Raw genomic sequence first — 25082 nt, 5'->3', positions numbered from 1 at the left:
ATGAAGTCAGATAACTCAAGTGAGAACTATAGGGACGGTGGATTCAAGCCAACTGCCATCATAGGGTTCATATGATCACTGTACGATCATACACTATCGTCAATGTTTACAGACATTGTGTGATTGTGTGCCATTTTTCTGAAAGGATGATGTCAAAACAACAATATTTGACAGTCATTAAAGAATTTCTATATATGAAGATGTAGGTGTGTAAAAGTATATATTTATTTCCTTTACACTGTGACAAAATAAATGTAATTTTCTAGTGTTACTCGTATTAATTTGATCTTTGACCAATTTTCAGAAATAGGAGATGGTTTTACATGTGATTTTGAGACGGACATGTGTGGAATGACTAACGATGAGGGCAATCCATCTGACTGGGTTAGAAATCAAGGTGCAACACCAACAGCGAACACCGGTCCATCCTATGATCACACAACGGGGGCAAGTGGAGGTAAGTGAACAACAAATAGACAGCTTTTCACATTTAATAGCATTTGATAATATTGTCTTTTAAAATGCATTTATGTGTGAGGTTGAAGCCATTCTAAGGATTTGAATAAAATCGCACAACTGCCGACATCAGACCGTGGACGAACGAAACCTGTTACAAAAAAAAAAGAACGTGAACAAATGAATTGGATTAATAACACTTAGCACAGTAGTTTTAAACAACATATGTTTGTATTACATTTCATGGTGTGATACGGACATTTTCATGGCCTCTTTCTGTGTACATGAATTGCCAGGGGAACTGGATATTTGTTTGTGAACATGAACTACTATGCAAAGTGGCTATAAAAAACTGTTCTTATCAAATGATGGAATGTAATACAAGTCTGTGTACTCCACATACTGTGCCAAGTGTTATTAATCCAACTAAGTTGTATATTAGCATTCCTGTTTCTAACAGGTTCCGTTCGTCCACGGTCTGGTGTTTACAGTTGGATATGTGTAATTCGCACACGAAAGCAGTAAATGAACTTAGAACATATAACACAACAATGAAACATATCATTTCAATACCACTCTATTACATTTAGAGGTGTTGTAAATAATCTTAAAATTAAATTGCTGTCTATTGTTGATTCTACTCTAACAAACATAAAATTAGAAGTAATTTATTCAACCAACATTTGTCAAAGAGTAACACTCTACCGGCAATAATTATATATTTTCTTTTTCGTTCAGCCAAGGAAAGTACGAGTGGCCCTAGGGGCCCTTGTCACTAGACGAGTAGTGACAATCCTTAGGTCACGAGTATTTTCCAGCCGTAGTAGTAAATGAAGAAAAATATGGGGGATTAATATAATTATACAATCGCCAGGTATAAAAAAGAAATCCGCGAAAGTAATGGCAATTTTGACTCATACTTCGAACACAGCAGAACCGTAGTGGCGTAGAAATGACCATAGTGTATCTTCCATATTTGTTGTTAAACCTGGCTCGTGCATGGTATGAGATGTGGGGTTTTCTCTGTAGATATAGCCAAGTTTCAAGCCTACGTGAGAAAAGAAATTCGAGTATTTTGAATGATTCATTGTTGATTTGAGCTGGCAGCCTCTTGTTGTCATGTTTTTGTTAAAGACTTCAATTAATTGTTACAGCTAAAATGACGTGAGCTTGGTGTTTCACTCATGGGGACACTACATTTTAATACAAAGATAGACATATTTCAACTCTAGACTAACAAATAACAGAGACACAATAAACACAGCAGGATCCTTTGCCCAATCACATTGAACACTGATAAGTATTGCTATTCTTTCAAAGTGCAGTAAAACAGGCTTCTAATGAAAACATTGCAAATGAACTTGATGATTTCGATGGCTGCAATTGTTTATTTTCAAACTGATAAATCAACATCAACTTGACTACTTCTACATCCCACGGCACCTATGTAATTGTTCCTTTTGTGTTAGACGTTTTTGGGGGTGTGTATCAAATGTGAGTGAAACACCAAGCCTCCATCATTTTAATTGTACTATAGACCGATTCTAGTCACATTAATTATACATACTACACGCTACGTTTTATTACATGTGAGGGCATTGTGCATTTGCAACAAAATAGTTTGCTTTTCCTCAAAAATGGGTATGTTATCTGTATGTCGGTCATAATATGTTCTTATTCGTCCATAGGCTACTACGTCTTTGCCAGTGCAGTGGGCGTTGGTTCATTACATAGAGCCAAAATATTCACCAAGACATACAGTTCTACAACCAATAGTTGTCTTAAATTCTGGTATCATATGTATGGTAAGGACTGTGGATTTCTCTCAATCATTGTGAAAGATGTTGATAATGGAATTGACACGACGGTATGGAAACGATGGTTTAATAAGGGTAACCAGTGGTTACAAGGTGAAGCCAACTTGGAAAGTGCGGGGTCATATCAGGTGGGTGTAGTGGCTATATACAATGTATACTATCACATCAATTGGTGAGAATATATTTTTGGAAGTTTACGAACAAAAGTTTGATACATTTGAACATTTTCACGGTTGTTCAAGGATCATGTGTAATTCCAAAGTATATCTTCGTTGCTGTGTTCGGTTGTACCGATTTAATTCTTTTAGTTTTGTTCCTCGTTGCTCAACTGAAACAAAGTAGTCGTTCATCCGACTTGAACGACTACTTTGTACGCCTCGGCGGTCATCAAACACGACTGAATCTTTTTTGAAAGCAACAACTTCGTATGTGTTAGAAGTATGTGTAGAATACTCAACAAAAGTTGATTTCACCTTTCAATAGTGCAATACAATATATTATCACAAGCTCACAATATTTCAATGACTGACATTCAGATGAACATACATAATCACTCAAGACACATTGAAGAGGCAGAAAAAAATCAGCTCTGAGTCAACTAAAAAGGACAAGACACGCCGTTATTTAGGGGTCCATTTATTGAGAAGGTCGTGGAGTCGTGGTCTTTATTAGGTCATGACCTCATTCCCAGATGAAGATGAGTGTCATCAGTCGACGAAATATTGGAAGACTTTTGGTAGATGAAATTAACTTTTGATAAGCAATGAAGAAGAAAGAGAAGCAAATCGTTACAAGAGAATAGATCAAACCAAGATATACCTTGGCCATGAAAAACCACGACACATTTGTATTTTAGCATCAAACTCTTGTTTGTAAACTCTCTTAAATTAGATGCGCACCAAAGATGTGCAGAAAAGATAACTAAGACCAGTGAGCTTTAATGGTTTAGCCATAGACCTATGGGAAGCCGTTCAGGCCAAAAATATTTTTTTATTTTAGCTATAGTATTTTATATTTTTCGTACTTACAAACTAATTTTAACCGTTCATGTACTTTTATTCCATGTTCACATTATTTTAATTGAAATAAGTTTGCATTTATTTGAGAATATTGTTTTACTTTTCGTCAAACCAGAATTATTTTAAGGATTATATATAATTGAAAGTCAAAAATATATTTTTTGTTAAAGTTTTTTATTTTATTTTTTAAATTATTAAAAAAAAAATTTCAACTTTTTTTTTTTTTCCTTCCCAACTTTTTTTTGGGCCGAGTCTGCTGACAGGCGCCGGTGCAGAGCACGTCGTGCTCGTACCAGGCGCCTGTCACGAGTACGAGACGTGACCTTTGACATCCATTACGACGTGTTTCGGCGACGAGTGTGAAGCTACCATCATATTCATCTTCACGTTCACGTTCAAAAGTTGACCTCTACGCTCAATGTGAATATGATGATAGCTTCACATGTTCATCATCAGATTCGAAGTCTCCCAAATGGGTACGAACACACATTCGGCAAATCACATATCCTTCATTGACAGGTTGAAATCATGTGATTGTAATTAATTTTCATTTGACGCGTGGATTTGCATGCTCTCTTTTTATTTTTGCCAGAGTATCCAATTTGCACCATGGACCATATTTTTTACAATCAATTGTGTTGCCCCTCCCCTATTAAGGGAACTACATACATTGTGATAATTGTGGTCTTGACACTATTTTGACAATTTGTGTAAATTTCAACAGTGTAAGTGTTAAGTGTTAAGTAGGGTTTCAAAGATAGTGGCACTGCGGGAAATCAAAAAAAAATCCATGACACTAAGTGGCCAAGTGATATCACCTTGTCACTTGATGTCACGGATTCAAAATACACCCATCCAGGCCGTATTTTATTACATTACTCATATAGGTGTTTTGTACACCCATATGATATATTGATATTTCATTTTCAAAGATATGGGAAAGGCATAAACATCCAAATTAGTTTTTTATTTGACAATACTTTGATACTCTCTGGCAAAAATAAAAATAAAGCATGAAAATCCACGCAAATCAAGGGAAAGTAATTACAATCACATGATTTCAACATGTCAATTAAGGATATGTGATTTGCCGAACGCGTGTTCGTACCCATTCGGAAGACTTCGAATCTTACTGATGATGAACGTGTGAAGCTATCGTCATATATTCACATTGAGCGTGAAGGTCAACTTTTAAAAGTGAAGATGAATATGAATATGATGATAGCTTCACACTCGTGTTTTGGCGTCAAATACACGTTCTTATTACCTTCGAAATTGATCGCTCAAACATTATATCAGATCTCAAAACTGTTAATTGACGTGTGATAGTATCTGTTTTTCCAACAACCGCGACTTCAGCCGCGTACGATCCATGTGCAACGGGTAAAGGTATTTCCAATGGGTCAGTCAGGTACTTCTAGTACGAGCGCACATGTTGACGTCGACCTGCTGTATTACATACGTAGACGTGTTGTTCTCAACTTTTCATGATATATGCATGTGTACTCAGAACACCGAGAGAATGTATACTACAATGTACGATGAAGTAAACTGAATCTTTACAACAACAACAACAACAACAACAACAACAACAACAACAACAACGACAACGACAACAACGGCGGCGACGACGACGACGACGACGACGACGACGACGATGATGATGATGATGATAAGGCGATAAAAGCTGGTTTAGGTTGATATGTAATACAGCAGGTCGACGTCAATATGTGCGCTCGTACAAGAAGTAGTACCTGACTGATCCATTGGAAATACGCGTTCGCTTTTCCTCACGTTTTTGTTCCTAAAGCTGTTTTGCTCACGCTCACAGTATAGTGTACCATCTTCAGTTTCACAAAAATGAATGTATTGTTATTGATGCAACAAACTTTAGTTGTTTTAGATTAACTACCTTTACCCGTTGCACATGGATCGTGTCCTACGTACTACATCGATCATGTAGTACATCATACATGCGGTCGATAACCTTAACGTGACGGTGTACACATGTGTGTTGGAAAAAACAGATACTATCACACGTAAATTAACAGTTTTGAGATCTGATATAATGTTTGAGCGACCAATTTCGAAGGTAATGAGAAGATGTATTTGACGCCGAAACACGTCGTAATGGATGTCGAAGGACATGCCTGTCACGAGCACGACGTACTCGTGACAGGCGCTGGTCATCAGACTCGGCCAAAAAAAAAAAAAGTTGGGAAGAAAAAAAAAAAAAAGTTGAAATTTTTTTAAAAATAATTTAAAAAATAAAATAAAAAACTTTAACAAAAAATATATTTTTGACTTTCAATTATATATAATCCTTAAAATACTTCTGGTTTTACGAAAAATAAAACAATATTCTCAAATAAATGCAAACTTATTCCAATTAAAATAATGTGAACATGGAATAAAAGTACATAAACTGTTAAAATTAGTTTGTAAGTACGAAAAATATAAAATACTATAGCAAAAATAAAAAAATACTTTTGGCCTGAACGGCTTCCCATATAGACCCGTGGAGGGTCTACGGTTTAGTAAATTAATGATAACTGTTGACGTAATTGTTGTGACATATTTTGTTGGTTCTCTACTATCATATGAGTACAGGAGGCAATTTGTCACAGATGTTAAATCAGTGAGATCAGTTATGCAAATGTTTGATTACATTTAATTTCCAAATATTCCACACATTTAGTCTCTGTGAGGTGGCTTGCAGTTGCATATACATGTCGTTTCTCCTATACTTACTTTGATAACAAACTATATAACAGCATGCGAATCAATCTGATTAAAATCTGATGTGGTGAAAGCGGCTAGAGGCCTTTATTTACCTCTATATTTCCATCGTTTTGTGTCGTTTGGTTTTGTTCGGAGTGATCGCCGCCTTCCCTTCTTTGTTGGGAAGGCTGATTGGCCAAGCACGAGATTGTCTAGGTTCAGATGTGGGAAGGCGGCGATCACTCCGAACAAAACAAACGACACAAAACTATGGAAATATAGAGGTAAGTAAAGGCATATCTAGCCGCTTTCACCACATCAGATTTTAATCAGATTGCATGCATGCGAATGTACTCCTTAGAGTAGACGAACTTGTACATATTACGATGCTAAAGGTATATAGATGTAAAATATGAATATTATCTATTAATTTTATCCATATTAATATTCCTCAATTAGATAACTTTTGAGATGTACCATATCGAATATCTTACAAACGATATGAAGGCGATCTTGCTATCGACGACATTAGTATACAAAGTGGTACATGCCGGGGTATCTTGGACTGTGATTTTGGTGCTGGTAGCATGTGTTCGTTTGTAAACGACACTAAAAATGATTTTGATTGGTCAAGTCAGAAAGCTGTCGATGTTACCAATGGACCAGATAAAGACCATAGTTTTAATAGTGAAAACGGTACGTAAATATAAACCTTATGGAATCCTAGCCACTTCATACCTATTTTTGTACAACCTTAGTTTTTTTATCTGTTGTTGATGTATATACCTGTTATCGTTACATTATAACTTATTCTTCGAAATCTTAACAAGGGCTTGTAAGGTTTAGTCAGAAGAAACAATGAATACAGAGTGATTTAAAAGTTTTGTCCTGTAATGTTTTTTTTAAATTAATTAATTATTAATTAATTCATTTTGTTATTTATTCATTAATTGTTTTTTGGGGTGGGGGTTTCTCTGTATATTTCATACGTATAGACAACACGATCATCATCATTAGTGAGTACACGGTGAAAATACCACGTACACATGTACAGACCAACGCAAATTCCAATTGAACCTAAGTTCAAATTGTACAAGAGTCAAGCAACTATAAATGTTACATGTCACTAAATAATGTCAATGTATGTAAACCTGATGTTCACTGCTGACTACGTTACTTTTAGTTTCACAAAACGACGATTCTTTACACTAGAGTCATTAAGGTAAACCAAGGAAGAAAGGCTCCGACATCCGCTAATAAATGTCACATATAGTTGCAATAATTCAAGTTTCAATATCACACAATATTGCTTACTAATAATGATTGGAAAATAAATCATTACTTTATCACTTGTCCAAAAAAAAGAAGCCGAGACTGAATCAATCCTGTTTATAAATTTGACCGACGGTCGAAGTGCATACTTTTAGGAAACACCCATGTAAAAAGTTGAACTATTTCATTCTACGCAATGAATGTAAAAATGTATTGAATTTTCATTATTCTACTTATTTTTGTTAGCGTGTTCTAAAACTTATTAAAGTAGCGCACAAGACGAGCTATGGTGTGACGCCCATAATAAGGTCAAAGGTCGATCATGGACTGTACAAATCAAAACATGCCCTAATAACGCACGTTTTTGTAGATGAAAGAAAGGAATTTCACTTCGTGGAATGACAATATACAGTGACCAATATTTGTATCTACTTGATGGAGATATAAAACCATTAGCATTCTTTACAGAGTGTTTACATCAGAATCGATGGCTAATCCTAGTGCGTCAAGTTCCGTTCAAATTCTCTATAGATATAGAATTTGAATGACAAATTCTATTTATAGAGTCCCAAAATAACACAAAGGAGATGATATTAATTTTCGACATTGTTTAAGCTAATTAGTGTAAAGACCAAACAATTTCAGAATGTATGGTTTTATGAAATGTCACGTTTCAGTGATTTTATCAATTTTGATGACGTATAGATTTTCAGGAGACATGGTGACCCGCTTTTTTGAATTCACCAATTATTAGTGCGTAGTGTCTCTAAATGTCTTTGTTGATCAGAAATCCACTTTGTGAAAATGTATACTAACTTAAGTGTTTTATTAAAACCAGCGATACCTTATAATTATTTAAACAAATGACAGAGATTCTTTCAAATTTCAGATTATTTTCTATACCTGGAAGTGACAAGTGAAACTGGAAGTGGTAAGATAGCAAGGCTACTAAGTCCCCAATTAGGTGCAACAGACGTCAACGGAAAATGTTTGCTTTTCTGGTAAGAATATTTGAACTAAGTATAGAAAATATCAAGTGCACGACCGTGTGTACCTTTATATATTATCGGTCTGTATTTAGTTTCGACACCATACCTTTGCCGCTATATTTCTCACGATAAAAATAGGTGTTAACATTTTTCTGATTGTGGTCGTTCTCATTATTCGTACATGCCGTCATGTATGTTTATAGTGGTTGATAACATTAAGTAATTGATGCAGGGTTTAACTAGTGTTTGTTCTTCAGATTTTGATGAAATTGATTTTACCACAGTCTGTTAACACAGTACAGAATGTCAAAGCAGGAGGGGTCTGTCGCCTCTATGTGATGTTCATCAATGCTGCATGTAATTAACAGTCATTTGTTTTTGTACAGAGTGTTGACATATACGTTTGATGTATGTTCAGACATTTCGCAACCCCATGATTTATCCTCATAGTCACGTAAGGGAAATTAGCATTTTGAAAGTGAATTTGTAAGACGTTTTTACCTATAATATTCGTTAATGTGTGAACTATTTAGCTAAGCGGTTATGTTACAGTTGTGTATCCATATTGGTATATAGGTACTATACAACCGGTTCCATTGGTAAATTTACAGTATATGTAAATTACACATCAGAGTTTCCAGGAGAGCAGCCATATTGGGTATTGGAAGGAAGTTCAACAAATGATTGGTTGAGAGGATTTGTCCCAGTTGTTAGCACTGTTGAGTACAACGTAAGTTTCTTCAGATGCCATATTCTGACATATATTTGATCTTAGGAAATCAGTCCTTGTTAATTGCTATTTTTTCACGTGTTATCTGTGCAACCAGTGTCTGTCACGTGTTATCTGTCAAACTAATGTCTGTCACGTGTTATTTGTGAAATCTGGGATTGACACGCACCATCTGTGAAATCGAAATGCTTCTCAATTGTCCATTAATTTATTAAGTCCGTATTTGTAATTTTCTATAATCTGCATTATAAAACAGGCTATGGAGATGCTTGAGATGTTTACTTGGACTTGTAACCCGCCGTTGTTTTTAAAAGAAGTGTTCAACTTAATCAAATAATTCAAGTCAGTTTGATAACCGTGTAGGATATTGAAGATGGGCCTAGAAATGACTTACATATCATGACCAGTGATTGCCATTTCGCCATCAATAGTCTAGTTCACAGGAGTCTTTTACCTTGAATTTTTCGTATAGACCTGTGCTACAAGGATCTTTACATGTTAACCGATTAGTAAACATAACATCCTTATTTTGTATTGACATTTCAAATTAGATTATCTTTGAAATAGTGAGTTCGGACAGCAGTGGTGCTATCGCTATTGATGACGTCAGATTTACAACTGATTATTGTGATATTTCTCCTTCGTCAGCAGTACCTCCACCAATGCCATTACCTAAAACTGCGACGCCTTCACCACCAGGTAACATTTCAAACTTAATTTTACTAAATAGAGTGTAATGTTATTCAAATAAATGAGTTTTGCGATCACTTAGTAATTGTGTTTGAAAAGACGTCGTTGAGTATTTCAGCTTAGATTTAATCTCACGAAAGTGTTACCCCATAATTGATGACAAAACTTCAACAAATAAGTAGTTGGCAGTCGAGCAATCATAGGAGGTAATAACACCCTCAGAAATATAATTGCTTTTATCATCACAAGGATTGTATTATCATATTTGTTTCTTCATTAAAAAAATGATTAAAAATATTTGTACTTAATGTGTCTGGCACCACGATAATAGCTTTGTTTGAATGATGTTGAAATAGTTAATGGAAGGAAGTACGTGGAAATTATAATAGTAAAATCAATCGCATTGTCGATATCTCTTGAAATATGATATTTCTTTTTCTCATGCAGCTTCTAGTACATATGATTGTACCTTTGAGTTCAACATGTGTTCATGGACTCAGTCAACTACTGTAACAGACGATGTTGAGTTGGTTCTAACTAAAGCCAAAAACAATGAAGACCATGGACCAGTCACAGATCATACAACGGGCACAGGTTGGTGCATAACAAACATTTCCTACATTTTAGGTATTAAGAAAACAAGAAGTTAGTGTTTAATTTGTTGAACTCGATTATTTTCATTCGCCCATCACAGTGTCCAATTTGGTATAGCAAGTTATCAAACATTCGGCCTTGAATTAATGCCAACGCGAAGTCTGTCTGAACAAAGGTGTGCACAAATATACGTATGCTACACTGCACATGTAGAAGGATAACACTAGCATTCTCCTTGTACTTTTCATAACGCGATATAGGTATTTGTACCCTTTCTTTGAAGTAATCGATTAAATAATTTTAGTTTTGTTAATTTTCCAGGTGATGGTTCTTATATCTATGTGGAAACTGAGTCTCGGTCTACTGATGACGTTGCACAAATAATTAGTGACGTCATAGCTGGAACTAGCCAATCTTGTGTAACATTTTGGTATCACATCTATGGTACACATGTGAATACACTTAATATTTACAAGAATGAGACTGGTGACATAACTACCAGAACAAAAATTTGGACTAGACAGGGAAACCAACTAGACGAATGGCTCTATGGTTCTGTTCACCTTTCATCACCAAACAGTTTCCAGGTATAGTTTTGACACTGTTTTAGCCAGTTATGTCTTTTATTATATTTCACAAAAACACGCATTTTTCAATGGCATACAGAGTCCATAATCTAAGCTCTTACCGTACAGTCAAAATGTTTGTCAATCGACTTTAAATGTGTCAACTGAGTTTACTTCTTTCATTTGTAACTATGACAGGAGCTCGAGAGAAATTATGTAATGTTTCTTGTACATTCTAAGAATTCACGTCTGCACTTCGAACGCTTAAATACATTGACTACATTCAAGGTGTCGATGCATTGAATTATTCTAGATAATCTTTGAAGCAGAAAGTGGAAGTGGTCACCATGGAGACATAGCTTTGGACGATATAACGTTCAATGATGGAGACTGCCCAAATTCACGTAAGCATAGCATTTAAGTTCAATGTACTGAGTAAGAAAATAGAATAAATGTTTTGCATATGAAATTATTTCTATTACGAATAATAGAAATAACATTCACACCATTTCATGACATTGTGAACTATAACGGAAACTATGTACATTGTGAGTATCATTATTTAGATACATATGCAGTCTTTAGGCAGATCTGCAGAAAACAGTTAGACAACGCAACAATTTATATTGTACCTAGGATTGCCTCTGTCTCAAAGTGGGACTATCACTGGAATAGATTAAACACCGTCAAAGTCGGCGTGATGTCCAGCTGGTTTTACATACACAACGTGAACCAACACTTGCCCAGCTGTCACACGAGCACGACCTGACGTGACCACGAAACATGACATCATGCAATGTCTCTTCACATGTAAACAATGTCTTCTGACGAAATGTCATTCATACATACATACATACATACATACATACATACATAAGATGCTGATCACTACAAGTACGTATATACATTATTTCTCAACATTGGTCCTTTACAATGCAAAAATAAGAGCGACTGTTAACTTGAGACTTACAACAAACATATTAGGAATGTATCATTTTATATTTGTCGAATCTATATCAACAAACAAAGAACAAAAACGTAAACACACATGCTCAAACACGCATGCACGCGTGCGCAAATTAATTCTTAAATAGAGCTTTATCATGACGAGATTGCATTGCCAGTACAATTTCATGTGATTAGAAAATATTTTTTTATCCCTTTCAAATTTTTTATGAAGCCCACTATAGTTTTGAATGTGACTTTGAGGGCGAGGGCTCCAAAGCATGGTGTGGATGGGAGAATGAACCTGGAAGTGATGTACCATGGAAGCTAGGAACTGGTGCTACCAGGGACCATCCTGAAATTGGGCCTCCCGTTGATAGCACAACGAGAACTGAATTCGGTATGATAAGACATTAAATCAATGTTAATATTATGTTGTACACAATTGTCTGACTGCACCCATATTAACATATTAAATATATGTCGTTGTTAGAAGATTCAGTTCAAGACTTGATACCTGACCACGTTGATACTCGTATAATGGTAGACACAATATTATAAAGTTGAAACTTACATAGTTGTTTATGATCCCAAGTTGAACTGATTTAAAAAAACAACAGAAAATGAGATATAGCAATTTCCCTCTCTGATCAATGCACGTGTTTTTTATGAACACCTCTGTATTTCAACTCTTAGACAAGAGTATGCTAATTGGATGTCTTATAATAGAATTATCGTTTTCATACAGCTTTCAGTGAATGGTTTAGATCGTGTCACATGGTAAGGACTAGCGATCCATTTGACTTTGATGCATACAGGGCTATATACGTTTTCTATTTCCCTAGGGCACTATTATAATAGCGCGAAACTAGTCCTAGCAGTGATTTTTCATTCACTCTGGAAAGACTATGTGCCTGGGAATATGATGTGTTATAAAAACGCTTATTATCTGGCCTTATTCGGACACTAGTAGACATCATATTACATTTGTGCTGTTATGTAGTAACAATTTTCTCTGCTTTCAGCCTCGTGAAATAGTTGCTTCATAACAGCCCTCGAGGCAATAGTCTACCATACTAGTGCCATCATAGCCGGACAATAAGCATATGATATTTTGCAATTTCCGTTAACCAGGGTAAGTAATTCCCTAACCGCATCGTAACACTGCATTACCTATAAATCTTGATGAATTGGCTGTTCAGCGTTAAGAAATTGAATATTTAAACTTTAAAACTCATTTACTAAATATCGTATTTTATTATCTAGGTCACTATATCTATGTTGACGCCAGTGAAATGGAGGAAGGTCAATATGGGTCAGTCAATTCACCAGGAATAATACAATGGGATAGCAAATCCGTTAAAAAATGTGTTATATTTTATTATCATCATTGGCATGATGCAGGCACTATGGCTGTATATAAAGAGGTCAGGTGGTTTTACATTAGTTTTACTCTTATTAAAAGATACAAGATAGACTATATTCAAATGCACAAAAAATAGTTATCAAGTTACCTTGACTTTAGCAATAGCAAAACCAATGCAAAACTACAAGTACCCCTATAAGGGCCAATGACTAATGCTAGACACGGCACAGTTGTTTTCATTTTTGGCTGACTCTTTGACTTATTATCATTTAAAGCGACACTGCAATTTGAATTTGGCAAATTGCGATGTCTTGGTTGCTTGGCGTATTCGTGTTCATTTTTCATGAATGTTCGTACATATGACTCTCCAACACTATTATCTGTAAAGCACTCGTATGTTTTTGTTGATGGTAGGTGCGTGGTCATGGTTGCTATGCATATATATGTTTGATAAGCCTAAAACCGACAATGTCGTTAATATTGCCAAAATACACGTAATTCACCTCTTTCTATGAATGTGCTTGTGGTACGAACCTCGTTCCACAAATAATTACTTACGTGTAATTCTCACATCTCCGTTACAGTATGACTACCAAGGTGTCACATACAGACGTTTGTTTGCAGCTGCTATTGGTTTTACCTGGGGTAATAATTGGGTGCGTGCTGGAAGCCCCCTCAGTTACTATGAAACCCCTAATGTACCCTTTAAATGGATTTACGAAAATTGGGTTGGAGCGAGTGAGAAAGGTGACATGGCTCTGGATGATCTATACGTTAAAGATGGGAACTGTCCAGGCAGAGGTTAGGTAATTTTGGTGTCAATATTCACGGTAACTATATGCTGCGTGGCTGGCTGACTGACTGACTGACTGAGGGACTGAGTTTACAGTCACTCACTCACTCATTAATACGTAGATGTGAATAATTTCATGGGAAGATAAGTAGATATGCAAATAGTTAAATCCAAGCATTTGAATAGTAAGCATTCAGTGAAAGCAGAGAATGATTGAAGAAATATATCTGTTTGTATATAAGGGAATGAAGTATACTGTTTAACGATATATGTACAGGTCTTTCTCTTATTTGTTTGTAAGATTTACATTTAATCACGTAATGGCACATTTCAGTCAGTGTTAGAATAGATGTCTCACCACTCTACGTTTACATTGGTCTAATAATGTCATTTTCTACAGGATCAACAGACTTTGAGACAGGCTTGGATATGTGGGTTAATGTTCATGATGACAGTATAGATAAATTTGATTGGCGACTTGCTTCTGGAAATAACAAATGGGGAATCTCGGGCCCTCAGGTTGACCACACTTACGGAACAGATAAAGGTAAATAAATATATATTACCATCGTATATCATTTACCACATACACGATTACCCGTCTCAGCATGATTAAATAACACGATACCAAATTTCACTCAAATAAAATATAACCACTGTAAGATGTCATTAGTACTTATGGATTCATAATGTTTGAATGGCTGATTTATAATCTGGAGGTTGAACGTTTGAGCCTTGCTGCTGTCAGTTGTTTCTGAAAGGCTATAATCCCTGAGGACGATTTAAACAATGATTGTGCCCTATAGTCAACCCAACTGTATAATTTGGGACCTGGTAGGAGAGGGTTTAATTCACTATGGATGCTTTAAACCTGCAAAGGCAGTAACTGGAATGTGTTTTTTATCAGCTAACCAACATTATACCATGCACGAGCCAAATTGAACATAACATGTGGAATATATACTCTAGCCGTTCTACGTCACGAGAACGCGCGTCTATGTTACGACAGCACATGTCTACGTCACCGGTTCTGCTGTGTTCGAAATAATAGTCAAAACGTTCATAAATAGCCTTTGCCTTGATATTACTGGCCCTAGTATAATTATGTTATTCTCCAATATTTTTTCAAAATACTCATGACCTAAGGGTTGGCACTGTATAATATAGGGTTGTTGTGCCGTACCAAGGGTAAGGATACATATATAGTGCTCTGATAACTGCATACACTAGATTTCATTATTCACTAATAGCTCCTTCTGGCATCAGTATAGACATAACAGCAGAAACACCACAGCACAGAGACAGCACTCATCAAAGTAAACAACGACATCTGTATAGCACTTGACAAAGGACAATGTGTACTACTTGTTCTTCTAGATTTGTCAGCTGCTTTCGATACAATAGACCACAACATACTCATTTCAAGATTATCAAACCTCGGCATTACCGGCATCCCACTGCAATGGTTTAAATCATACCTACAGAACCGACATCAATCAGTATTGATATCAGGCAACACCTCCAAAGCACAACATCTACAATATGGCGTACCCCAGGGCTCTGTGCTAGGCCCACTGCTATTTTGCATCTACATTTCTCCACTTGCCACCCTATTAAGACGTCATGATTTGAATTTTATACAATATGCTGATGACAATCAACTATATGAAGGCTTTGCTTTGGCTGACACATCCACCACTGTTGCCAAGATGGAGACTGCAGTACTGGACATAAAATCATGGATGACACAAAACAAACTTCAACTAAATGATGGTAAAACTGAGGTACTACTCATTAGGTCTCAGTTTATGCGCATACCCCGTCCCATTGACAGTATAAACATTGGATCATGTTCTGTTGACTTGGTTAACTATGCACGCAATATTCGTGTAACCTTCGATGATAAACACACTCTTAGGAAGCACATTACCATAACATGCAATTCGATCTATTACAATCTTCGAAAAATTGGTCGCATTCGTCGCTATCTGACAAGTGAAGCATGTGAAAATCTAGTCCATGCTCTTGTCTCATGCAAACTGGATTACTGTAATGGACTCTTATATGGTTTAGCATCTAAAGACATTACTCATCTACAACACGCTCAAAACACAGCGGCCAGAATTGTTTCACGCCGCAAGAAATCAGATCATATCTCCCCAGTTCTCAAGGATCTACATTGGCTACCAGTCTACTACAGAATACATTACAAAATACTCTTGATGACCTACAAAGCTCTCAACAATGCTGCACCTAGTTACATATCGGATCTGATCAGTTATAAGCATGCTCCACGTGTACTTCGCTCTAACAACAAAGGTCTATTACACATCCCACCCTGCAAACTTAAATCCTATGGTGAACGTGCTTTTTCACGAGCTGCCCCGCAATTATGGAACAGTCTTCCGGTTGCTCTGCGTCAATCACCAACCCTGGACAAGTTCAGGAAAGACATTAAGACTCATCTTTTTTATGAGAGCATTTTGATAAGAACTATTTTTAGTGTCCTGTAAAGTGCCTTTGAACATTCTGAGTAATGGATTCAGGCGCTATATAAATTGTTTGATTGATTGATTGATTGATTGATAATGCGACTGATGTTAGATTTAATTGGCAGGATAAGACTCAAACAACTTCTTTCGAACTCAAAACTGAAGGTTGTCAATGTTTTCATACATCTCTTAATTTTTTTTCCTCAGGTCACTATGCACTGTTTGATGTGTCAGGAGGGTCAAAAGGTGACAATGCCCAGATGAACAATATACCATTTATGTCGACTTTCAAATGTCTGACATTTTGGTATCACATGAGTGGTAAAAACATAGGCACCTTACGAGTTATTTTACGACACACAATAATAGGACCGGACTCAGACAGGTTGCTGTGGACTCTCAGTGGTCCACAGACGGAACAAGATATATGGAAACAAGCACAGGTGCCATTTGTTGGATTTGATGATGAAGCGGTATGTTGTACTTTTTATATTAAGAAGTCATGCCATGTGCTAGTGTGTATTTATATCATAGTTGAAAGCTACTGCTGTCTAGTGTAAGTGTACATGGTAGTGGTCCTTTCTCTTGGAAAGAACAGATGGCTTATAGTGACCTGGATGGACGAACTATTTTAACACTTATATTAGTATGGCAAACAATGTTCATACATTAGAAGGAATATCAGCAAAATGTGGATATAATTACTTGTGCTTTTGAAAAATGCTAATTTTGCCTTTTAACGCAATTAAATGTTGTTAATCCAGATCGTCTTGGAGGGAATACGTGGATCTGGTAACCAAGGAGACATTGCAGTGGATGATATTTATTTAGATGGTAATACATGTGATGACATCATTCCTGCCGAAGCTAAACCAAGTACATCAAGTGAGTATTCCTGAAAGTTGATGCTACGTAAGCCGGCAGTAAGAATTGTTTCATACGTAAATCAAAGTAAAGTGAAAAGCTATTGGACCTATATTATGGAGAATAATTGTGTATCAGTTCTAGTCTTGTTGAGCAAATCCTCGAATGCTTGCAATATAATAAAAAAAAATGTGCCCACTAAAACTTTGTGACTCATGTTTCTTATTTTGCCTAATTGCGTGTTTATTTGTGTGTTTTATACTACTTACATCTTCTGATTACTTTTAATTATTATATAACCTGTAAGTATTAGTATGTATTGATTTGCTACTTTAACTAATTCTTATTAGTATTTTGATCTATCTTTATGATGCATTCACTATTTACAGGTAATAACAATACAGGTGTAATAGTTGGTGTGGTTATTATTGTCATCGTCGTTGCGTTAATTATTGCTATAGTTATTGCTCTATACGTCCGGAGAGATCAACTCGTCATGTAAGTACTAACTTGTCGTCAAGTGACAATCCTTAGTCATTATTTTTAAGACCAAATAAACAAATTGGATGTGTACGATAACTTGACCGTTCCCAGGTTAAGCCCCCAGCACCAAATGTTTGTTTACATTAAAACTGGCTAAATGTGTGAATTACTTCTATGTTCGTGTAAATTTCTTTGCCACAGTATCTTTGGTCACTTTTTTAAATACCGTTCCAGAATAACCAGGTCTTTTCAGTGTTTAAATTGTAAAGTATATTCTGCATATTGTATTCGTCTACTTCACATACACTTGCCTTCGTTTAAATATTTTATAATCTTATCAAACTACCCCAAAAGTATATTGTGACCAATGAGTAACTTGTTGTAGTTTTAAAGCAATTTCTCAAAGAAAAATGCAAAAACATAAAATGCAATAAAATAAACTTCGGACCAGCCTACCCCCAACGTTCTGAAGTCACATGTCATCGGAAACAAATAATCCGCCAGCCTCGGAAGTTAACTATTTGAACAAGATTGTTTAGAATAAATTTCCTCCAGAATTTAAAAAAAGTGAAATTCTAATTTATATCAAATTTTAATTCTTATCAATATTAATTGTGACAAATGTCATGCTTATCAGTGGAATAAACATAATCATCAATGTTGTTAGATGACAAATTAATGCAAAATAAAGAGATTCCCCATTAGCATGGAAATAGTCAATATGCAAGTGGGGTTTAAAAGTTGTGGCTTCAACTACAGCTAACATTGAATTTTCAACGTGTTAAATGCCAGTGGTTTTAAAATGTCACCTGCTAAATGTAGCTACTTGTAATATTTCCCCAGCCTTGGGCCATTTATTGCCTTTAGATGCTGTGCGTAAAAGTTGAAAATATGCATTTTAATATTGAAATATGCCAAAACCCTTAAGTAATGGTGGCTTTAGTTCAAGTGAGTAGGACTGGTCAAGCCTTACCACTTTTTATTTGACGCATAACTCAAATTACTGTTTTCAGCCGTTCAAGACTGTGTTTTGAACAAGACGAGGACTTTTCAAAACTGGATTCAGAGTCACCCAATAAGGTAATAAACAGATGTTTAGTTTTACATTAAAGGACAACTTACACGATCTTCTATTGATAAGCAGAACTCAGATTTACTACATTATGTCGTTAAAGATAAGGCACATTCGGCAGGATAGCACGATTGACTCTTCCGGAAATGTACCTTTTGCCATTTATCATTACATTTCTTTGCCTCTAAATGAAAGTTTCTTATTTTAGGATTACATAACACTGAACTTATACTATACACCAAACATAGTATTCCCTTACATTAGATTGCACTGCATTTTCCGTTGCTTAAAGTCATGAATAGAAGTTGACAGTACAAACACTAATCTATCGTGTCATGAATCAATGACTCCTAACTAATAATATTATTTCTATTATTGTCTATTTTAACAGGGTAACAGCAGCATTGTTGCATACATATCTGGATGCCTCTCCGTATACCTGTGCGACAGAATACAAAATTACGTATCATTTTATAATTTCGAACACTTTTTGAGTAAAACCTATTTTGTTACACGTATGCCATATGTGACTGTGGTCCTTTTATAGATACACGCTTCAATTTTTAAAATATCTTTTAATAGAAATGTTTCGTTACTTTATATCCATTCCATGGAACATTTAAACATATTAATAGTTTGGAGAAATCCAAGTTACTATAATGCTATAAGGACTATATAGTTCTGTATACATGAACAATACTGTTTGAAACACCATGCAAAATGTAGAAGATGCTGTTTTTATCTTGTAATCTTAAATAAAGTGGAGAAAATGAATAAAAGAAGCACTCAAACGTAAAGGAACAAGTAATAGTAGTTAGTAGTTTACTATTTTGACATCAACAAATACATAACATGACATCCTGAGTATTAAGCCATCATTATTTTGAGTAGAGAGATGTTATGTGACACGTCATCTAAAGGAAGTTTATAAAACCAATAACCCTGGCAAGGATGTGATCATCATGACACGTGGCAGTGTTGACTCGAGGCATAACCCATCATCATCCATTTTAGACCAATTTTGACCCAAAACCAATACCCCATTTTAGACCAGACCCAATAAATGTGAAAATGTGGACCCCATTTTAGACTCATTAGCTCTGGTACCCATGTTAGACCAAAGAGCGAAAAACCCTACCCCAAAGGGTGGCACATATACGTATACCCAATAGGTGGGAGTACCCCCCCCCCCCGGGGGGGGAGCTGTCATGTCTGTCTGTTAAAAAATGAAGCAAGTGTAAGAGCTTATAATGGCCGATTTACCATTAATCTAAATAAAAATTTGTCTGGAATCCTATCCCAGAGTATCAGTCATCAATCCGAGAGGGAAACCTCAAACCCGAAAATCTACTGACGTAACTTTCAGTAATATAAATATATTGTAAATATCAACCTGCCGCCATGTCATTCCACCGAGTTGCGATGTCGACCGGGCACGAAGCATGCTGTATTCAATAAACAACTTCAAGTTTATACCTTGAGTCAAACAGGTTGTTTATTCATTACTGTACACTTTTAATGAGCCGATCAACGTACAAATTATCCATAGCTAAACGACTAGCAGATAAAATAAATCCAGTCGCTGCACGGCGTTCATGTCATGGTTGAGACCCAGATATCAGCTGTCTTGCTAGAAAGCAGCGTTATTGTTATGCAAATTGGGCACAGGGGGCACTAGAAAACCTTAGTTCTTAACTTGTTTCCGATATTTTCAATTTAATGGTATAATATAATAGCGATAAACCACTCGCTGGGGAAGGTACACCACTCGGTTTTGACCTGTGATGACCTCATAGCGATTAAATACTCCCTGGGGAAGGTATACCACTCGGTTTTGACCAGTGACCTCGCTATCGCTCGTGCATACATTTCGTTCACTGGTCAAGACCTCTTGGTATACCATCCCCAGGGGGTGGTTTATCGCTTAAATACTTACTTTGAATTCGCTGTTTGAATGTTTCAATGTGACCTTTTAGCGACGAGTCTTCAGGAGTACATTGTAGTTATAAAGCTTTGCAAATCAATCTATGTGGGAAAAGACTTGTTATTACTCTTTTCATACAGCTGGGTGTGACAAAACAATCCCAGCTGTATGTTTATCTACGTTTTTAATGGTTCCTTTATATTCAATACTTTTTAAAACGTGGACACATGAATGTCTTTTTAATCATTCTAGCCTGAGGGATTCTACATTTCGCTTTTTTGTTCCAATAATGGTTTCTTTTCTTTCAGAAACAAGAACTTCTGTGGGAGATGAAATTAATATTGAGCAGCATGGAATCATTTGTTAACTTGAATGAGAGGTTGTATCCACGACTCAAGTCTGAAAGTGCAGTTATTTACTGATTGACAGTCGTACAATAGGTGCCATACGACTCGTTTATGACAACACAGTCTCTCAATTTTAATATTTGGTTTAGAACATTGATATACTAGTATAAAGGAGACTGAGCAATGAGATCCTAGGATCGATGACATGTCTTTATTACTACGTTACGTTTTAACCCACGCGCCCAAGACGACTAACACATGAAGAACAGATATAATACCATTGGAGCTGATTGCTAACTCCATGCAGAGAACTTGTTTGGGATTGATATATAAAAACGTGCGTTCAAAAGACATTGTCTAATTAAAGAAAACCATTAATTATGAAAATTAGCCATTGCTATATCAAAATGCTTTATACGGCACAAGCACTTTGTTACTATCAATGTATGTACGAAATTATATGAAATTTGATTGAGTGTGTACTATCTTTTAAGATCTCGCCTAATTACCGAAAATCGCTATTTATGTAAATGCCTCACTTATGATAGTGGTGTTTACAAAAACCTCATCAGTTCTAGCAATAGTCGTAAAGAAAGTGTGCAGTTTGTACCACAATTTCATTTCCGAGTATACACTACACACACACACACACACACACACACACACACACAACACTCGCGCGCGCGCACACAGACAAACAGACAGACAGACAGACACACGGGCACACACGCAACACAACAACAACAACAACAACAACAAAACACCATCATCATCATCATCATCATCATCATCACCATCATCATCATCATCATCATCATCATCATCATCATCATCATCATCATCGTCATCATCATCATTATCATCATCATGCCATAACCATCCTTTACGGAAGGTAAAAACGAGTAATATTTATTTTATGGTAGCTTTCACTGTGTGTAACTTTACCAAGATGACAAATGTAAAGTGAGACATGTATGTATAAGCTCTTATCGCTTATACTAACCTTGGCGGACGAGTTTTTAAACGGCTATCATTTGATGCACTTCTTTTGAAAAGTTAATGTATGTAAGGGGCCTTTATTATCATTTTACTATTATGAATTAATAAAAAGTAAGTAATCACTTCTTATTGTCAATGGTAGTCAAATACAAATTGTTATGAAGTAGCTACTAACCCACGAACTCTATCCATTCTCCTCATCCATAATGTATTGATACATGGCGAATGAATACATGTAGTTGTGACAAGGTTTTTACCTCATAACGATAATTCTGTCTAGTAAAGTTCCAAACCTAACGTTTATATGCATAAAAAATAGCACATGCATACATCAAGACAATGAAACCATGTTCAGTTTCATCTTTGCTCGTTATGTTCATTCTATGTAACCTTACCAAGATGACAAATGCAAAGACACCTCTGTACATCGGTGGCTTATTCCCAGATGACTACGATGGTTTATACGGAGGACTTGTGCACTTTGCTGAGCGAGCTATTGAACACGTCAACAACAGTACAGGCGTTTTGGACGACTATGAATTTAAGATGGTTTGGAGACCAATTATGAAAGGCGAACATGTATGAACATTTTTTATTCTCACTTACTTCCATCTCGTAGTTTATTGATGTCCGGTTCATGATTGGGCGATGAATTTGTTATTTTTGACCTCCACACCTCGCTGGTAGATCATGTAACTATGCTAGAATCACTATCATATATTCACCTGAACATATGGGATCACATTGGACTTAAGGAATTTAGCTTAACGGACACCAAACAGATATCTAAGCCAGAGAAGCACTGCAAAACACACGTTCACTCCTCTCTGCTCTGCAGTCTAAAATCGTGTTATTTTCATTGAAGTCCAAACTTACATAATGAATTTCAATGGCTAAATAATTAATGCAAATCAAATGAAGTCTTGAGGAGAAGTTATGCCCGTTTGACCGTTCCCAACAATATGATCGATAAATGATCAATACGAATTCTAGTTTTCTTAATTGACTTAAAGTATACTCATGTGCAATCTGATTAAAATCCGACGTAGATGTCAGCTAATCGTTCATTGTTATTTTACCTCGGTATTTTTGCCTGAATTGACCTTCGTTATAATTGTTTACGTTTTCGACTTGATGGCAACCTCTACCGAAGTAAAATAACAATGAGCGGATTAGCCGACATCTACATCGGATTTTAATCAGATTGACTCATGTGGTTTGAATTCCATGAGAAAAGTTTACCTTTAATCAAAGTAGGAAATACTATGGTCAAAATATGAAATGTACTAAAATTATGAACATGTCAAAACATTCCCTTTCCTAAAACAAAACTAACCAGATTTAAACTGAATGCCTCCCGTAAGGGAATCACTAATTATGCAAATAACTCATTAAACTAAAAAAAAACTATGGTAACAGGTTTTGTTTTTGGACAAGCATGCTTTCTTAGGTTAATGTATGTGCCAAATTATACGGAATTTGAAGATTGCATGATACTGCTTAATTACTGAATATCGTTCATTATTCAAAATACTCATTAAAGGTAAAAGTTGTAGGAACAAACTTCATAGGACAGGTGCATATTATTATGGTTGATATATGTATCATATTATACGAAATTTGAAGTTTGCATTTTTAAGATACAACCTAGTTACCTAAAATAATTAATTATGCAATTTTGTCATTACAACTGACTAAGCTATATCAAATATTTTATATATCCGCTTTGTTTTGGTTAACATATGTACTAAATTATATTGAAATTCAAGTATACAGTTTTAAGATATAGCCTTATTACCGAAAATAGTTAATTGTGCAAATTATTCACTAAATCTTCAAACCAAATCAACAACTTTTATAGGAGATATGCACTCTCTTATGTGTAACATATGTACTAAATTGTATTGAAATTGAAGTATGCATTCTTAAGATATAGCCTAATTATCAAAAATCATTAATTATGCAAATTATTCATTAACACTGTAAGGTACATCAACTAACTTTTTAGGACATACACAATTTGTTATGGTTAATGTATGTACTGAATTGTATTGAAATTGAAGTATGCAGTCTTAAGATATTGCTTAATTAGTTGATTTCATTAATATGCAAATTTCTCTAATTAAACATTAACAGATCTGGCTCAAAACCTAATCAGGTCTAGCCATTACCCTAAAGATTATATATTCCAAATTTCATTATAAATGATGACACAGACACACACACGGACAGACAGACAGACACACAGACAGACACACAGACAGACATTCCCCTTTTAATACCTCCCGTACCCTTACGGGATGTAAAAACGAAATGCAAATGAGATAGTTGAATTTCCTGAATACAAGGGAAGAGATCCTACTTTTGAATATCTTAAATTCATGGCTGCAGTAAATTTCTCATTTTTGTGATGTCAGTGAACATTAGGGAAATATCAAATGTGCATCAATACACTTTTGGTTTATCTAGTGTTAATTTGTGAAAATCGATTTAATGTCCTCCTCCAACCGATAGTGCTATTAAGCTGTACATGTTACTTTCGTTTTGCATTTTACAAAGGTTGGGAATTTAATTTAGAGCACTGTTATCAAATCCTTTTCAAATGTCGCTTTGTTCCTCAGCAAGTGCTACCAAATGACCAAGCAAGTAATTCATGAACGTACAGTTAATTTTTAAATCTTGTCTTATTAACAGGAAAACCTCGGGTTGGCATTAAACACTCTCTACGATTTTGTGTACAGAGGTCCGAAAATTGTGTATCTATGGGGACCTACTTTCAGCACTGCGGCCTTGGATTTCAATCAAGTTGCTACGTATTATAATATACCACAGGTTGGTCGCTTGGGACTATTTTATACCACATTGTCGACTTTTTGTTGTGATTATAGTTATTATACTATGCACGAGCCAGGTTCAACAAAAAATATGGAATATATTATACCT

General features: G+C 35.6%; 3 protein-coding genes across 3 annotated transcripts; all 3 read left to right on the top strand.

Moving 5' to 3' along the window:
- On the top strand, nucleotides 1-3194 carry LOC144436517 (MAM domain-containing protein 2-like). Its single transcript, XM_078125324.1, has 4 exons — nucleotides 1-19; nucleotides 305-457; nucleotides 2145-2401; nucleotides 3165-3194. The coding sequence occupies exons 1-4, from the start codon at nucleotides 1-3 to the stop codon at nucleotides 3192-3194; spliced, it is 459 nt and encodes a 152-aa protein (XP_077981450.1).
- On the top strand, nucleotides 2299-13971 carry LOC144436515 (MAM and LDL-receptor class A domain-containing protein 1-like). Its single transcript, XM_078125321.1, has 11 exons — nucleotides 2299-2401; nucleotides 6473-6709; nucleotides 8175-8286; nucleotides 8851-9004; nucleotides 9556-9703; nucleotides 10142-10288; nucleotides 10610-10875; nucleotides 11168-11258; nucleotides 12035-12199; nucleotides 13066-13226; nucleotides 13750-13971. Exons 2-11 carry the CDS (start codon nucleotides 6601-6603, stop codon nucleotides 13969-13971), a joined length of 1575 nt encoding a protein of 524 aa, XP_077981447.1. The 5' UTR covers nucleotides 2299-2401; nucleotides 6473-6600.
- LOC144436513 (MAM domain-containing glycosylphosphatidylinositol anchor protein 1-like) lies at nucleotides 13925-19363 on the top strand. Its single transcript, XM_078125319.1, has 6 exons — nucleotides 13925-13971; nucleotides 14359-14505; nucleotides 16658-16923; nucleotides 17215-17335; nucleotides 18811-18877; nucleotides 19261-19363. The coding sequence occupies exons 2-6, from the start codon at nucleotides 14388-14390 to the stop codon at nucleotides 19361-19363; spliced, it is 675 nt and encodes a 224-aa protein (XP_077981445.1). The 5' UTR covers nucleotides 13925-13971; nucleotides 14359-14387.
- The last annotated feature ends 5719 nt before the right edge of the window (nucleotides 19364-25082 follow it).

This window comes from Glandiceps talaboti, chromosome 6, assembly GCF_964340395.1.
Source record: "Glandiceps talaboti chromosome 6, keGlaTala1.1, whole genome shotgun sequence".
In the NCBI taxonomy this organism is placed as follows: domain Eukaryota; kingdom Metazoa; phylum Hemichordata; class Enteropneusta; family Spengelidae; genus Glandiceps; species Glandiceps talaboti.
The sequence above is the reverse complement of the archived record's forward strand: the minus strand, read 5'-3'. Positions and strand labels throughout refer to the sequence as shown.

Excerpts from the sequence above, each read along its gene's own strand:
- LOC144436515 (XM_078125321.1), top strand. The coding sequence starts at position 6,601 with ATGTGTTCGTTTGTAAACGACACTAAAAATGATTTTGATTGGTCAAGT. Across the intron at positions 6,710-8,174 it reads TAGTTTTAATAGTGAAAACG|ATTATTTTCTATACCTGGAA; the intron begins GTACGTAAATAT and ends TTCAAATTTCAG. Across the intron at positions 12,200-13,065 it reads CACAACGAGAACTGAATTCG|GTCACTATATCTATGTTGAC; the intron begins GTATGATAAGAC and ends TTTATTATCTAG.
- LOC144436517 (XM_078125324.1), top strand. Across the intron at positions 458-2,144 it reads CACAACGGGGGCAAGTGGAG|GCTACTACGTCTTTGCCAGT; the intron begins GTAAGTGAACAA and ends ATTCGTCCATAG. Across the intron at positions 2,402-3,164 it reads AAAGTGCGGGGTCATATCAG|ATGCGCACCAAAGATGTGCA; the intron begins GTGGGTGTAGTG and ends CTCTTAAATTAG.
- LOC144436513 (XM_078125319.1), top strand. The coding sequence starts at position 14,388 with ATGTGGGTTAATGTTCATGATGACAGTATAGATAAATTTGATTGGCGA. Across the intron at positions 14,506-16,657 it reads CACTTACGGAACAGATAAAG|GTCACTATGCACTGTTTGAT; the intron begins GTAAATAAATAT and ends TTTTTTCCTCAG. Across the intron at positions 18,878-19,260 it reads ATTCAGAGTCACCCAATAAG|GGTAACAGCAGCATTGTTGC; the intron begins GTAATAAACAGA and ends CTATTTTAACAG.